Source organism: Pieris rapae, chromosome 19, assembly GCF_905147795.1.
Source record: "Pieris rapae chromosome 19, ilPieRapa1.1, whole genome shotgun sequence".
NCBI lineage: Eukaryota > Metazoa > Arthropoda > Insecta > Lepidoptera > Pieridae > Pieris > Pieris rapae.
In genome coordinates this window covers 2135572-2152942 of record NC_059527.1, presented here as the reverse complement: position 1 = coordinate 2152942, position 17371 = coordinate 2135572, and the positions used below count along the sequence as shown (strand labels likewise).

The following is a 17371-nucleotide window of genomic DNA, read 5'->3' as shown; positions in this document are numbered from 1 at the left end:
TATAATTTTGGCGGATAAATGGAAAAGACGATGCAAATAAGAAATACATTAGTTCACAATCACTGTAATATTGTTTACATTTGATATTTAAGTATTATTTATTACGTTTCCAAGAACTTTTACTTCTTATTTGTCGGAAACGATATCTTTTTCTTTCTTGACTTAAATACATATTGTATTCTATTCAATATAGGATCAGTTCAAGGTTCATAAAAATCGGAATGTTTTGCAGTTACAGATAACTATATAATTCTAGAAAAGATACAACTGTAGGGCCATAGAAATGAATTCCTTTACCAAACTTTTACACAAAGTGACGTCATGTAAAACCTTGTTGGTAGTTGGTACCTACTAATTCGTAATACTGCCTATTTGGCTTCGTGGCTTGACTGCTTGGAACGCTACTAGACTAAGTTTTAGATTAAGAAGACATTGCTTCACAGTCAAAAAATAAAAAGGGCGAAAACTAGTTACATTTACAGACGCAGTTTTATTACATTATATAGTAACAATATATTCCTGCTTTTTTATTGGAATTTAATTTTTTATATAAATTATATTTTTGAACAATAAGTATATTATTAAAATAAATATGAATTTCTTGGTATTCAGTATTGAAAATATATACAAATATGTTTTATCCTGCTTCCACATTACTACATTGGTATTTCTGTCATTCACGCATGCCATGTTTCTGTTCGATTGGTGGTTCATTTACATTGTTCGCGGGTTTTTTAAAGTATCAATTCAATAATATTGTATGTATAGTTTCAACTCCCCCATAGTTCTATAAAGGCTAAAACCATAAATTATATTTATCTGTGCTTCTTTCGATGTTAATCCAAAAGCAAGTGCATTTAACAATTAATGTTTATAACACATTTATTACCTAATAGAATTCAGTTATTTCAAAATATATTTTGACTTTACCGCGAATCACTTAACTCGTCTTATGCGGTGTGTTCAATTCCTATTCGTGGAATTTCAACCAATCAGATCTTTCCATCTGTCTGCGTAGTCCAACGTCATATAGGCAAGTTCTATGCCTTCTATCCTTATCATACTTTCAGGGTCTTAGTATCACCATCCTTTTCATCAATTTGGTAATACTACTACGGTGGTATATCTATCTCACCTATACACACTGCTATTGTTCAAGTGAGAGTGAAACAGCAAATTGACAACGTAACACCCGGTCAAGATTGAATAATAGAGCGTCTGTAAATTTTTATAGTTATTCGTGGCGAGACATTTCACGAGTGTGGTCGGTGGCATCTATCAGAATGAAATCGTTTTTATTAGGAGTTGTCAGCTTGCTGGCAATTTATTCTGTTAACTGTGAAGTGTTTTACGAAGAAAGGTTCCTAGATGGTAAGTAATAAGATTTGATTTCCAAAATATTAATGTACCGGTAATCCGCGTGTTGCAGTTAGGAATTTCAAATCGATCGACGCCGGTCGTCTTTAGTAGATTTACAGAGTAATATAAATTAATATTTCTATTTCAGACTCATGGGAATCAAAGTGGGTGTACAGTGAACACCCTGGTAAAGAATTCGGCAAATTCAAGTTAACTGCTGGAAAGTTCTACAATGACCCCGAAGAAGATAAAGGTACCACCGCCTTTCTAATTATTTCTACACGTACACGTTTCATTAATACTTGTCTTTCGTGAATTTAGTGCCTAATTTACTGTATCGTAGTATATATCCACTTATAAGATTAAAATAATCTAATTAATTTAAATTGTTTCCTGTTTCAATATGAAACCGGCAAAATGTTCTCGTTAATCGTTTCCGAAATTAACTTTTTTTGTAATAGTTTTTACAGAGATACAATCTTTATTCGCTCAATTTAGTTCATATTTTATTTATCAGTTTTAATCTTGTGTGAAACCTTTAAAGGGTAATTAGGCACTAATTAAGTATTATTGTTGTCCGTTTTGTGATATTTATGTATGATGTTAATTTTTTTAATGTTTGTATATAGGCCTTCAAACTTCTGAGGATGCCAGATTCTATGCATTGTCCACAAAGTTTAAGCCCTTCTCAAATGAAGGCAAGCCCTTAGTAATCCAGTTCTCAGTAAAACATGAGCAAGACATTGATTGTGGAGGTGGTTACGTGAAGGTGTTTGACTGCAAGTTGGAGTCAAAGGACATGCATGGTGAGACACCATATGAAATCATGTTTGGGCCTGACATCTGCGGTCCCGGTACCAAAAAGGTTAGTGTTCGCTTTTTAAATAAAAATAATAAAAATGAGTGGTACCCTTTTAAACGCATACTTACAATTTAATGTTTCTTAATACCTAGTAATACACAACAATATATCTACATATTATTTTCATTTGCAATATTTAAAGAAAAAGCAGATCTGAACTAATCAAATAATATTGAATTTAGTGTATTTGCATTTGTTTGTTCATCTAATAAAAGTGTGGTCTATGGATTTAATGACTAGTATAATAACAGCATTTCTAGAAAACAATGTATCTTGTTCAATTCATAAACATGTCAATTGTCAGTATTTACCTTGCATGCCATCCTGTCATTGATTGTTCCATGTTTGATTTCTATCGTAGATAATTACCAGAGTTGAAAAGTTAATAATTATTTCTAATAATGCCTATATATATACGATTTGGTGATTCATATTTCAACAACGATACAGGATTTTTTATGAATTTTGTGAAATAATAAAAAAACATAGGTTTGGTTTTTCCTATTATTACTTTTATTGTTATTTACTTACTGAAACAATTCTAATTAATTTTGCTAAAAATTTTAATTTTGCATAAATTCGAATCTAGGCAGATATATAAATGTATATATAATATACTGAAGGCATTTAACTAAATATGACGTGTACCTGATTAACCTCAATAATTCGTATTAAATATAAATACTTTCATAGTACCTTTTAATGAAGTCTAAACCAATTAAATCTTTAATCAGTAATGGAGCTAATAGTTATGCCATAATGATTTTTTAATACATATTTTACTAAATGTAAATATAATAGAAATAGAAAAAAACTTGGTTAATAATAGACCTAAGTAGTTAATATAAATTTTATGCAAATACGTTTTACAGTATTCATATTTTGTAATAATTTTTATTTGAATTTCTTAATACTTATGAAACGTTGAAGGTTCTATTTACTTAATTGATATTTTATTTAAATTCAAATCACTAAAATTATTTCTAAGAGTATAATATTTCACACAAACTTGAAGAGATCGATGTGTTTATAACACTTATCAATACGCGATACGATATCATACATAACTGGTTTAACTCATATATCGGAACAGTAAAGTAATAAATAATTTGTTAAAAGTTACAAGTTTTACCATTAAATTGATAAGAATGTATAATAACATATTACTATTGAAAGCACCGTGCCATATTGTATGATAGTACCGCAGCTTTAGATAAACTGCTAATGATCTTGGCGTTGAACACGAAGGTTCGATTCCTGTCGAAAATTTTGTCAAGTATGGAGCGCTGTTTACGTAATGTTGCGACTGTCCCACGTTCTTTGCGGAATTAACGTAGAATTAAAAAAATGTATACAATTATGATTACGAGATATGTAGGTTTTTAAGTATAAGTTAACAGCCCTTAGTTTTTTTAGTAGTACTACTCATTGGTAAATTTATTCTATAATAGCTCAAATTACATTGTGTATATATACACTGTATCTCTTACTTGAAACATACTTGTATGACCTTTCCATTTCTGCATATCATTCGTTTTATTTCATTAATATAGCAGTATTATATTTCATAAGAAACCAAGTTATATGTATTATTTATTAAACCCAAATATTATTTCAGGTGCATGTTATCTTCAGCTACAAGGGCAAGAACCACCTCATCAAGAAAGACATCCGTTGCAAGGATGATGTATACACTCACTTGTACACTCTTATTGTGAACCCTGACAACACCTATGAAGTTCTCATTGATAATGAGAAGGTGGAATCTGGTAGCCTTGAAGATGACTGGGACTTCTTACCTGCTAAGAAGATCAAGGTATGGAAAATATTATTTTTTTTTATTGTGAAAAATATAATCATAACAATTTCAAGAGATTGTTTGCATGAGCCAGCATTTTGGATACATTGTTTGCATCTTATCTGATAATTTCTTACAGGACCCATCAGCCAAAAAGCCCGAAGACTGGGATGAGAGAGCAACCATTCCTGACCCAGATGACAAAAAGCCAGAAGACTGGGAAAAGCCAGAACACATTCCAGACCCTGATGCCACCAAACCTGAAGATTGGGACGATGAAATGGATGGAGAATGGGAACCACCAATGATTGACAACCCTGAATACAAGGGAGTCTGGGCTCCTAAACAGGTAAGAAGATTCATTCATGTGTTCAAGTGTTGCTTTCATATTGATATCTTTTAAAACATATATTAAATATCAAACTTCAAAATTCTTAGATTGTGAATGTTACGCGCCCGCAAAATTAATTCTTTGTTAACTGTGCTATTGTACAAAATTATGAATAATATGTCCATGTTCAGTAATCCTAGACAAACAGGCAAACTATTTAAACAAAAAAACTATAATTAAAAATGTCTTTTCATTACAACACATTTTGACAGAAATACTAAAGTTCTGTAGATTTTTTTTTATTTACCAGATAATTCCCCGACTTAATGGTTTTGTTAACCAGATGATTAAATAAGCAATTGATTAGACAGTACAACTATATTTGTCTAGTTTGTAAACTATAAAACATATCTAAAAGTATTTTACCAAAAAAGACATTAAAAAATAATAAATTTAAAAATATCAAAAATGTTAAGTTGAATTTTAAATAAGCAAACATTTTCTATAATTTTTGTCTAAACAAGTTGCTAATTTTGTCGTCTGTTGGGGTCATTGAACGCGGTTGCCGTTAGTGCGTCTACCAAATTGAACACGTTTCTATAGTTAACACACGATGACGTAATCTATGTGAAGAATACGCCTTTGTTGTAGGGGTCAAATAAAATTATACCAAATTTTAAAAATGATTCCAATGCTGAGGTTCATCTCGCCATATTTTTTTCCATTCCATTTTCAAATGAGCGAAAATAAAAGTTTAAGTAATAAATTGACTTATATATTTACTTTTTGTCAAAAGGGGGGCGGGGGGGAGGGGGGGGGGCTGTTCAAGTATTACCTACCTAAGCACTATATTGGGCTGTTGGATTTTCTTATATGGAGTCCACGTCAACTGTATTTATTTACCTTTTTACAAAAATTACCAATGTCTTAAAAAGAAATGCATTTTTTTCCTACCAAAATATTAATATTTATGTACTATTATTTGTTAGTGCTTTGCTAACTTATGCTGACAAGAGGGGGGGGGGGGATAAATCGTAGTAAATGTGCTTACGCGGCCCCAAATTCCACTATGTTTAACATGTTTCGATTAAGTCAAATGCAATATTGGAACACTTTGTGTTAGTCTCGACTCTGCATTGGAAACAAAATAAACACCACTTTGTTTGATGTAAATAAAAAATTACAGGCTGTAGACATACAATAGTCAACAAGTAATTGTGATATAACTCTATGAGCTTGTTAATAAGCGTAGGCTGTATCTTATTTGCTGGTTTCAATAATACATCAACTGTTACTTCCATTAAAAAAATCTTATCACCTACTAGCAAACTTAAAAAGGATTTTGTGTTCACAGATTGACAACCCCGCATACAAAGGTCCCTGGGTACACCCAGAAATTGATAACCCAGAATACACAGCAGACCCAACTCTGTACAAGCGAGATGAACTTTGCGCAGTCGGTCTGGACTTATGGCAAGTCAAATCTGGAACCATCTTCGACAACTTCCTGTTCACTGATGACCCAGCTGCAGCAAAGGAGAGAGGAGAAGAGATTAAGAAGAAGATTGAGGGAGAGAAAAAAATGAAGAATGAGCAGGATGAAGCGGAGAGGGAGAAGGAAAAATCTGAGAAGCCTGAGGATGAAGATGATGAGGATCTTGATGATGAAGCCGCTGAGGGAGCGCCTGTGGTAAGTTTTCTTAAACAATTAGATTTTTTTTTAATGGTGGAATTAAATTATGTATGACTTTGTCGGTATATCTGTTTCATGGATTATGTTCTAAGTGAAATTCAAAAACTTGAGAATAAAAATTTATGTAAGTTTGAATGAAAAATAATAAAGAAAACTTATTCAGTGTTTATTAGTAAGGACACAAATTTTTTTGAACCTACCCAACACATTACATTGTGTTCAAGAGTAACTAAGAAATGATATATGATTAAATGTCCGTTTGTTCACAGGAGGAGCACGACGAACTGTAAGGAAATAGTGTTGTGCAAAGACATTAAATACCGACGGGTATAAGTGTGGCAGACATGCTTTATTCCAATATTTGAAGCGTGTGCAATCTAATATATATTTTATAACACTGTGTGAATCCAAAAACAGGAACGTACTGATTTTTTATGTATATAAAGCTATGTACCACACAAATAGTAATAAGGGTAGTGATTTAAATATCTATGGATTTCTAAGTATTTAACATCCGAATTGCATTGAGGGCTTTATAGTGCATGCATTTTAGACTAGATGGCGCTGTGTTCAATTAGCGCCATTTGGATAATTTTAATGGTTAGGACTACTCTATAATTTCCAATTATTGAAATGTAGACTAAGTCGTATTTTATTCGATAATATTGGATAAAGTTACGGGGTAAGCCTGCTGTATTGATTTCGATAGATATTAGATTGTGATATTTGTAGTGTGTACTTAGCAAAGTCAGATTTTGTTCGGGACACTATGTGTCGTGCAATGTTTGTGTCATTGTGTAATGTTTTGTTTCTGTTGTGAAATGAGTCTGATTAAATTAATATATAACATTTGTGTGTTTTATTCTATAATTTCAATTTGATAGCTGAAGTCAAACAATCTATAGTATTGGGCTGGCCTTTCTAAGTTTATAATTTGTATTTGAAAGCCCGGCATCGCATACAAATATACTATAATATAAATACTCTTAAAATTAAAAATTACGGCGATTATTCAGAGGCCCCCGGTAGAATGCGACAGTGACCCCAAAGCCTCTGTAACACGGCTTTGTAGGAACTTGTCGAGGTGTTTTTAGTGGGTTTTGTTCACCCAGTCAATGAATAGCCTGGTGTGTGTAGTTCGAGTCTCACAAACCCCAATTTTTTAGGGCAGGTGGGGATGCGCAAATGCATTTCCACCTCGATTTTTCCACCACAATACCAAAAAATAAAGCTGTTTAAGGCCATTGCTTTTACGTGTGTATAACGTATATTATTTATAAAAGATAATTGACACGTTTTAACCTCAGGATTTATTGTGTGACCAAGGACAACGAGGACGCGTGAAAGGCATTTTAAGGAAAATCTGTTTATGTTTGTAAGAAAAACAAGTATTTGATCATTTAATTTATTGCTTTATTAAATGTATTATCGTGGAGCATGTTTACAAAAACTTATTCTATTTAGACTAAAGCATCCGTTTGCATCTTTTTACACAATTTTGACAAGAAATAGACATGAGTTTTGGAGAGCAATTAGATGGAAAAATACATATAATACAGTGTGATTAGATTTAGGTGGTTTTACATACATACTGAAATTATCAAACAGACAGTGATATTATTATTTACAAAAATCAATTTGTAAGCAATACCAAAACCAGCTTTTGCTTACAATACGTACTAAGCTATTGCACTGATATTTTGTCACTTGTAACTATTGCATTTGAAAAGATAGATGTTAGCTTTAATTTAATGTTAAACATGGATGCATCTTATATGCACCATTTGTATTAAGAGGTGCCTCATACATGTCAGTAAATATACTTTTTAGCTTTAGCAGAACATAGAGACTAACCCTGACACTGATCGGATACTTTATAACTTCCATTAGTATCTTATAATATCAGAATCGCTGTCGTTATTAGTAATTACATTGTAAATGTTTAATGTTATTAACTTATCGTGCAAATGTAATTTCACACCCAAACTAAACAATCGTGTTTCTTATGCCACTTCTATGCTACTGGGCGCATTGCAAATATTACTCATTTAGGTTTTTTTCCATAGGCTCGGTTAATGGTGTAGCAAGGGTGGCGGGGCATGGGGGGCACCTTTTTGGGGTGACACCCAACCGATCTCTCAACATTAGGAACAATGTATTCAAATGTAACAAAGAATTTAGAGATTCCCGCAAAAGAGCTTGACGCTGTCGTTTGGGATTCCCCGTCCCATACTAGCGATTTTTTAATAAATGTACCATGTCCTGTATCATATGAAGTTTATTGTTTTTTACTTTCGATGGGGTGACACCACCAACTTCTGCACCGGGTGTCATCCAAGGTAGCTAAGCCACTGAGTTGGGTAATATTACAAAAACACTTTCTAAATAATAAATGCCTAACTAAAAAATCTTCAGTAAATTAGTCAAAAAATCCATATAACTGGTCATTAATGTTTCCATAGGAGCTTTTGTAGTTGGTTTTTCGGTTGTCACATCTAAATCTTCAATTAATTTGCTTGGCCACCAGGGAACTGAAACGTTAAGAAATATACGTATTTTTTGAAAACCGATTAAAGGCTATGTGTCATGGCAATGCTTTAAATAAAACATATAGACTTTAATATGTAGTCCTTGCTTTTCGCTAGTATTAGGTACATATGAAATACAATGTTTTTGAGATTTAGTTTTTAGGTAGTCATATTTTTACATGTATGTATATATTTTAATTACTCGAAAAATATTTTAGTTTAGAAATGGCCTTGCCATAGCATACTATAGACGACATGATGTTTAATAACGAACTAAGCACATGAAGCTATATAATTTACATAAGTAATTACTTTAAGAGGTAACTTAACGCGAAAAACCTTAGAAAAGCAATTGTTAATGTACAAATGTCGCGCATTCGATAGTTCAATAAATTTATCCATAATTCATATATGTACATATTTTAATTTTTGTTTAAGTTAAAAAAGGTAATATAAACTATGTCACTAGGTACCTATACATTCCAAATTTATTAATGGCTTGTGTGAGAGATATATATATACATATAATATATATAGTTACTTACATTTCTCTTCAAAATCTGAAAATGAAAATAAAAATCAATACAGACGCAAAAATGGGGTAAATGCAAACTAGTGATAAGATATTAGGGTTAAACGGAGACTTAGCGTTAAATATGACTCCTGTATCTCAAAAATATAGGATAGAACAAATTTCACAAACCTTTAGACCCATAAAAGACAGACAAATAAACGACGTATGTAAAAGCTGAGCTAAACTACTATCTACTACTACTATGAGCAACTGACTTCAGTTCTCAAAAAACTTCAGAAAGAAACACTTGCTCTTCAACTCTGTTTCTTTCTACCTAGCCAGACCAGAACCAATATAGACGCGTACTGAATGCTGGTTCCGACACTATCGAAATATTTTAAATTATGTTCGCAGTAGATTCAAAGCGATGTATTTGTATTTAATTAAACAATTTTTATGACATAATATTAGCTTATTGTATGGATAGTGTATGTAATTTTCTGATTAATAACTTGCCCATAAAATTACAAATGAATAAATCGTTATAGTTAGAGCAAGTAAATTCATTATGCCAACTTGCTTTATAATTTCACTAAGTAATATGCATTAATGCAGAAATTACGACCTCGAGAGGAAACTGGGTAACCTAGTCTTTTGTACTACGTTTACGTTTTCAAATATAGTAATGAGCACGTAGGAACAGTGTTTATAAAAATGCTTAAAATGCGAGTATAATGCAATAGTTGAAAGGGTGTTTGATCGACGGTATCTTAGTTTTGCATAACTTAAAGGGGCTGAAGTTTTTAGTACAAATTATTTGACGTAATTGTTTACGTTGTGCGACTGATAGCAGAGCTTCTAGCAGTGATAAAAGGCAGTGATTTCATTTAATATCAGGTAAGAATCTTTACCTTTTTTCCTTATAATAATTTGACTTTTATAAATTTCTCGTCCCGACTGTTTGTGACCAAACTCCTTCGAAACGCTTTGTTAAATTTTTTTATTAAATTGTTTGTACTATATATGTAGGCGATATATCTTAGTTTCGCCGGTATATATTTATGTTCCTAAGTGATAAGGGTTCACGCCAACTTTATTTGATGGTAATTATATTAATCTTATTTTTGCCTTCTATTACCAACCCCCATTAATTTGTGGTAATATTTACTATAATAATTATTTAGAGTTATGCAAATTGTATGCGTTGTAGAGTTTTCTTTTTAGAGTTTTCAAGTTAAATGTAGTTTTATAAAAATAAATAATGGATATTAAGTCGTATTCTAACGCCCTCCTCGGGTTTTTATTAAGTCGCAACCAAGAATAGACGTAAACTTAGTGCGAATTGAATTTTCCGAATGTCGAAATATTTCTTTTTGAAATACAGTAGTCAATCTAAGCCTTAGCCATCGGCTCTTACCTATTTTTTGTTAACTTACATTTCTCCAATCGTTCCTCGAATTTCTTAGTTTTTGTTTTTTTAGTGACTTCATCCGATGAGTTCGCATCTTCTTTCGGTTTTATTAATTTCTTTATTAAATTTAAAAACTCCGTACATGCTTCCGAGTCCGCTTCTACAAAAAGGTTATACATAGATAGTATTAAAATAGTAATAATTATCATGAGATTATCTATGTTGCTATTAATATTATGAAATATTTTAGTTATTTCATTTCAGAAATTGAACATAATTTTATTTATTAGCTAGCTTAGTTTTTAAATTCTTAATAATTACTACGACTCATAAATAAAATTTCCGTAGAAAAGTCTAATACAACGGTCCTTGCAATAACAATGCATAGTATATGTGACTATGATAAATGTTACGCAATAAATATGAATAACTGACTAAACAAAATTAATTAAATCGAAATCTAAGTCATTATTTAAAAGTGATCTAGCAAAAAATAGTTGCAAGACTTCGCCAAATAAAGATTATATCAAAGAAAATAGTCAGCGTTTAATTAATTATACACTGTATTATTGTATAATAGAACTTCCGCGTCTATTCCCATGCTTCCCGGATGTGAAAAAATTGCTTGTCCTTCAAAAACATTGAATACAAATTGGCTCTTAATTTGAAATAAGTTGTTTGCGCTTCTCGTGGAAACGAGAGACAAGTGTAAGTAGTAGTTAAATAATATAATAATTTTAATCATCATGTATAACGATAGCGGGAAGTGATTTTAGTGTAACTGTGGTTGTGGTGTTAGAATTTTTCGTAAACTTCACTTCAAATCAAGATGGCGGACAGAAATCTAATTTCGTCGCCATTTTGGATTGAGTATCCCACTGAACAGCGATACAATAAAATGATTCAGCACTTTTTTCTATTAACCCGACTTGGCTTTTAACAGATAAACATCCTTTAATCACTCTTTGGAAGAACCTTTGCGTAGTTTAAGATATCTAATCCTACAGTTTTCGGGTCAGCTAAGTTAGATCACTATAAATGTAGTCCAATCCAGACAGCTCTTTTCATAACATTATTTTGTCCTCCTCCTCTGGGCGCGTCAACTCTGAGTTCGTGAGTTCGAATCTCAGCTGTGTGTTAAGTTTTATTCGAAAATTGATTATTTTTCATTATACGTTTCAAAACTTATAATGAAAAATAATTTATAAGTTTTGAATAATTTTTTTACTTACTGTGGTTCGTTTCCAAGTTATACTTCCTTAAACATTATTGAAGTATCTTTAGTGAGTAATATAATTTTAGTTATAGAATATATGTTAAGAAAAAAATCTTATAGGGGGAGCAGAAGAATTTTAGAAAGGCAGTGCACAAAAATGGTTAGGAAACATTGCTGTAAACCGAGTCCAGAAACGCACTAAATAGGTTCTAATCAAAATCACTACAAATCCGATTTATTTAGTTTTTCTATTCTGCAGATCCATTGATGGGAGAGCTCAAAAAGTCAAATTGTATACCTTCGCGTATGTTGAAATCGATAGAAGTCGAAAAATAAGCCTTTTATGTAAATAAAAAACAGAATTTTGATAGAAAATGCGTTAAATAATAACTTTAGAATTGATTAAATGAATATGACTTTCGGTTGGTTATGTCTCACTATGGTACTACATAAAATGTTTATTCATAATATATACGTGATATAAAATACGTACCTTTATTCTCCGTCACTGGAAAAGTTATCTGAAATTTGTGTTAATATTAAAATAAGTGAATTTTTCACTTCAAACAACACTTTTATTTGTAACTTACCAATACCGTAAAAACAAGCAACTTACAAGCAAACATTGTAATAGCGTCATACATATACAATATCACCTTATATACAACAATTTTAACATGCTTGTTTAGCATATAATAGAATTTTAATTAAGTTTAAAACGTGCGTTGACTGCTAATTATTTTACGTATTATTAATATTGACTGGGGTTTGTAGGCTCATTAGTTGCTCTGGGTGTACAAGGGAGGAAATTACGTTAGAAATGCCGCTTTAATTTAACTGACACGAACTTATTTCACAGTTACAATTGCGGCTCGTGCTGCATATTGAAAACCTTATAACAATTTTCATAATTGATGATGGCCATCAGTGATGGCCTAGTGGCTTGAATATACGATTCACATCCCTGAGTTTGTAGGTTCGAAACCCGACTGTGAAGGAATGCATCGTTATGAAAACAGTATAAAATAAAAAAAGTCGACGGAGTATGTCAGGCACGAAATAATAGAAAATTCATATTTATCTAATATACATGTATGTGATTAGCCACCCATTAGAAAAAAGAAGTAAGAATAATGAACAAATTCGATCATAAGTGAACTTTTAAAGCCAAAATTAAATGTAAAAATAGCTACTGTCATTAATTGTCAGTCACAGTGATTTTCCTTCAAAAGTAAAACCCTGGATGCAAAATCTAGCTAAGTTTCAATATGTGTACTAATATCAAAGCCAACCGCGTTTGTTGCCATGGTTACAATACTATTTTATGTAACGGGTCGTAAATAATATAATAATTTTATTCCATGTTTGTAAGGGTGATTTTAATTTGATTAAACCCTTTTGCAGTCTCGTGTCATCGCATACATTAGCAGCACTTAGAAAATCACTTTGAACATTTTTGATTTGCTTTTGTAAAATAACCACCATATGTATTTAGTGTGTAGCCAATTTTGGTTTATATAAGACATATGTGAACAGTGTTGGCCTAGTGGCTTGAGCGTGCCACTCTAATACCTGAGGTCGTAGGTTCGTTCACCGCCTGTGCAAATCAAATCATTTATTCCAATTAGATCACCTAAAATGGCACTTGTGAATGTTAAAACAAATATAAAGATGATTCTAGTTGCCTCTTCAAAAAGGTAGTTTCGTGTGAAGAATGGGAAAGAAAATCCACACTTACTCTTTAAAAATCACGATATTTTAAATATTGTTAATTCTATAACAATATTTAAAATATCGTGAAAGCTTGCCTTAGACCCAAAAACCACGGCGTGCGTCAGGCATAGGAGGCCTTCTAGATTGATAAATAGAGAGTTTCAAACCGATACAGAAATCTGAGCCTCAGATATAAGAACGTTGTAGCTCCACAGTTTTATTGAATTTTTTATATGATTCCAAACAGTTATCACTGGCCCCCAGTTATCAAATACAAAAGAAGTCCGCTGGTGTGACAGGTGTCCATGGACGTAGGTACAAAACAAATTAATATCAATAGAGTAAAAAAATAAAATATATGTACAGTGAACAATATATACACAAAAAGTTTCACTGATAAAAATAAGATACTTGAAGCAAAGCAAAACAGAACATGACAGCACAAAATTTATAAATCAGTAAAACGACAAATATACTAGTTGCTATAATAAAGAAGAATTATACAAGGCTTAGGATATTAATAGTTTTAACTTCTTAAATGAAGCAGTAGAGGAGTGCGAAAAAGGGTCGATATTAGAGGCAGAATCCAAAGTAGAACATGTTCTATTAAGAGGCTCGCGGAACCCAATGTTGGTTCTGGTAGTCAGGAGGGTGAAAGGTTCTGTTCGAGCATATAGATCTTCCAGGATTATTATAATAAATAAAGATATATGTGTGTGTGTGTATTATAACGTAATTGTTGATTATACTTTAAATTATTATCTAGCATTTGACATAAAATTCGTGTCAACTTTGTGCTACAATATTTTATTATGGTTAACATTTTTTTCTGTATCCTAATAGTCGAACTACAGTAGCAACCGTCTTTTTGCACTGAGAATTTGTTTGATACAGTATTTAATAAAAATGTAACTAAATAAATTTATAGTAACATATGTCCCTCTCTTGTGTTCATCTTTTGTTTCCTATTCAAATAACAATTAATATTAAAATAAAACAAGTTGAATGCCACTGTGACAAATAGTAAGCAATCTTATTGTACGGCTGTTTTAACAAGAAACTGTTGTATGGTAATTTACGGAAGCCATTTTAAACGTAACGATTCGATCACGACTCTATTATTTATAATATGTGATTAATATAAGTAATTAACTTAACGACTTCCATGTTCTGTCTGAATGTTATAAACGGGGCACATGAAAATCCAAGAAACTGGAAAAATAACACAACTTCATGCTCATAAATATTCATAAATTGTAATTTTAACTATAAAAAATAAATTTTATAGCATAGTTAACATTAAATTATTTAAAGTAAAATTTTCAGTATAGTACAGATACCAGAAAACATCTTGAAAAAGTGTCCTTGCCTGCGCAAAAGCGATTGTAAGGTGTCACTAGGAGGGGAGGGGCGGCGGGAGAGTGACGTGTCGATCGCTGTTGATTGGTAAATCGGTTGACGTTTGTGTCTGCGATACGATGCGCTTTCCCCCACTCTCTTGTTCTTGTAAAACTCAAGAAGTTTGCCGGTATCTGTATTCATGGTCCATCCATTTGGTGGCGCTTGATTAGGGTCGCTCCAGACTCCGATTTCTATCTCTTGGCATAAACTTGTCACAATTTCTTTGATTACAAATATGAATGTAAATGGCCGATAATAAACGGGAGTTATCACAGAGTCTTTTAATTCTTATACTACAGTAAAAAATCGACATCAGAATCTCTCTCTTCATTTGATGGTCAGCAAAGAGATCTGGACAATCTGTTTCCGCTGTTGTCTGTCCTGCTCCTCTCTTATTTTTTAATGAGTCTTTCACTGAATCCATCCGGTTGGTGAACTTTGAATTGGCCACTTGATTATTTGCCTTCTGTGTCACCACGATCAGATTCTCTAAGTTCTTGTCGCCTCTGCGCATTGTATGGTTGAAAGATGATAGAAATCTTTATAGCTGGTAATATTTATGCTGCAATTTTCGCTATTTTGTGTGAGCGATGACTATGACTTGCTTGGGAATAGGGGAATATCGGGACTGTAATATCAAAAGTGATATGAAATCACTAAAATTTTGATTGTGAACTGCATGCTAAATTTTAATTACAACGTGTCTGGTTTAATTATGTTTAGGATGGAAGAATCGTTACCGATTTTGACATTTAATATCGTATATTGTTGTAGTCTTTTCACAATCAGTTGCAAGTCGGCATAACGAAATTATTAGTTTCGGTGAATATTACATTGTCAAGGTCAGTTCCTAGTAATAGCAATCGTGAAGACTGAAGGCAACTTTTTAAAGTAATAGGTACTTATAATAATAACGATAGAGTTAAGGTCCTGAAATAAAGTTATTTTTTACAGTAAACCTCTTTTTACTGGCCATATTTATGTTTCATATATCACGTGTTTTTTTTCTATATACGAGCAAGTTATTATATATATGATTTTATTTATTTATTCGTTATTTTACTAGAAATGAGGTAGTAATTTTAGGTAGGTTTATTAATTAGGAAGGGCTTTATATTACATGACTTAAAACTTGGCGATTAATAATGGTTATCTGGCGGATATACATGGCGGAGAGTTTCTTGCCAGTTTTTCTTGCTCGCTCTACGACCTGGACTTGTGAACTTATATATGTAAACTTAGAATAGATTTCGCATCGTTTCAGTTAACGTTCATAAGTTAATTTTAGTTATATTATTTCAAGTTTGAGTTTTGTAAAAAATATTGTTATTTTGAGGTAATTTAAAAAATGTTTTAATGAGGTTACATTGGTGAAGTGCAACCAGATGAGTGATTTAATTTAATATAATTAGCATGACCGTTTACGCATTGAAAGTATAGTAATCAATATATTCGTATAAAATTTTTGACAGTAACGTGAATGTTAGCATGTTTTTTTATCTTAACTTTGATATATAGCCTCAGAGATGATGTCACGGCAGAATATAAGTAGTTGATAAGTACCTATGTAAAAGACATATTTTTTTTGAATTTACATATATTTTATAGCTTTCGCATAGTTCTTTATATCTTCATAAATTTGATGATGCACATATGTTGAAGGAAATTTAAATTTTCATGTTTCAAAAATATATTTGATTTTTTATGGTGATTTTGTGAGAGTGTAATTCTTCTTGTTTTTACTATTAATATTTAACAGCTTTTCCGACCAGTGCTAGCCTGGTTGCCGACGCAGAGGTTTTGCGTTCGAAGCTCCATGCTCTAATGAATATTTCTCTGTCTGATGAATACTTGCTCGTGCGTTGGAAGCAGTGCTTAGTGGCTTCAGTGTCATTCCCGGGGTCGTAGATTCAAACCCCGGCTAGGCAATAATGGATGCCTTTCTGTATAATTATTATTAACACTTGTACGGCTAAGGAAAACTTCGTAAGGCAACCGACATACTTGCCTGTTTAGATTCAAACAGTCAAGATATAAAAATCTGAAGTTATGACTGATTTACACATGTTCCTCCTATGACGGATAAAAGTCCATTGTTGCACGGAAGTGGTTGAGATAAGGTTATTTCAAAATGTTTTTCGAGATATAAATTATCAAAATCTACATCACTCAGTATGGAAATCACCAAAACGTCCTGTTTTCCTTTCCAAACGTTTTCAACACAATAGGAGTAATCAAATTTATCAAATATAAAGCGAGAAATAAATTGGATTCTGTTAAAATAAATTTAAGCATAATTACACTTGAATAGGCGACAAATTGAGCTTTTGTAATTCTATTAACAATTTCCCGACGCGAACCCTACATTAATTTTGATAAAGGACCGATCAAGCCTTCGACTTCCTTTGATCAATTTTTCAATATATATTTACGTTAGATCAAAAAATTTATCAGAAAATATATAAGTTCATTTCAGAAATCCTGTATTCTTGTCAATTGTCTATTTCATTGCTATCTAAAGAAAAATAAGACTAAAATGAATTGA

General features: G+C 31.9%; 2 protein-coding genes across 2 annotated transcripts; one reads left to right on the top strand and one right to left on the bottom strand.

The window, feature by feature from the left end:
* The first annotated feature begins 1217 nt into the window (after positions 1 to 1217).
* On the top strand, positions 1218 to 6892 carry LOC110993493 (calreticulin). The gene is made up of 7 exons (XM_022259781.2): positions 1218 to 1371; positions 1508 to 1612; positions 1989 to 2224; positions 3840 to 4037; positions 4159 to 4368; positions 5705 to 6040; positions 6313 to 6892. Exons 1-7 carry the CDS (start codon positions 1284 to 1286, stop codon positions 6331 to 6333), a joined length of 1194 nt encoding a protein of 397 aa, XP_022115473.1. The 5' UTR covers positions 1218 to 1283; the 3' UTR covers positions 6334 to 6892.
* Positions 6893 to 7452: 560 nt separating this feature from the next.
* LOC110993507 lies at positions 7453 to 12342 on the bottom strand. Its single transcript, XM_022259795.2, has 5 exons — positions 12303 to 12342; positions 12206 to 12233; positions 10522 to 10656; positions 9117 to 9131; positions 7453 to 8574 (listed from the first exon to the last, which is right to left on the bottom strand). The coding sequence occupies exons 1-5, from the start codon at positions 12336 to 12338 to the stop codon at positions 8444 to 8446; spliced, it is 345 nt and encodes a 114-aa protein (XP_022115487.2). The 5' UTR covers positions 12339 to 12342; the 3' UTR covers positions 7453 to 8443.
* Positions 12343 to 17371: the final 5029 nt, after the last annotated feature.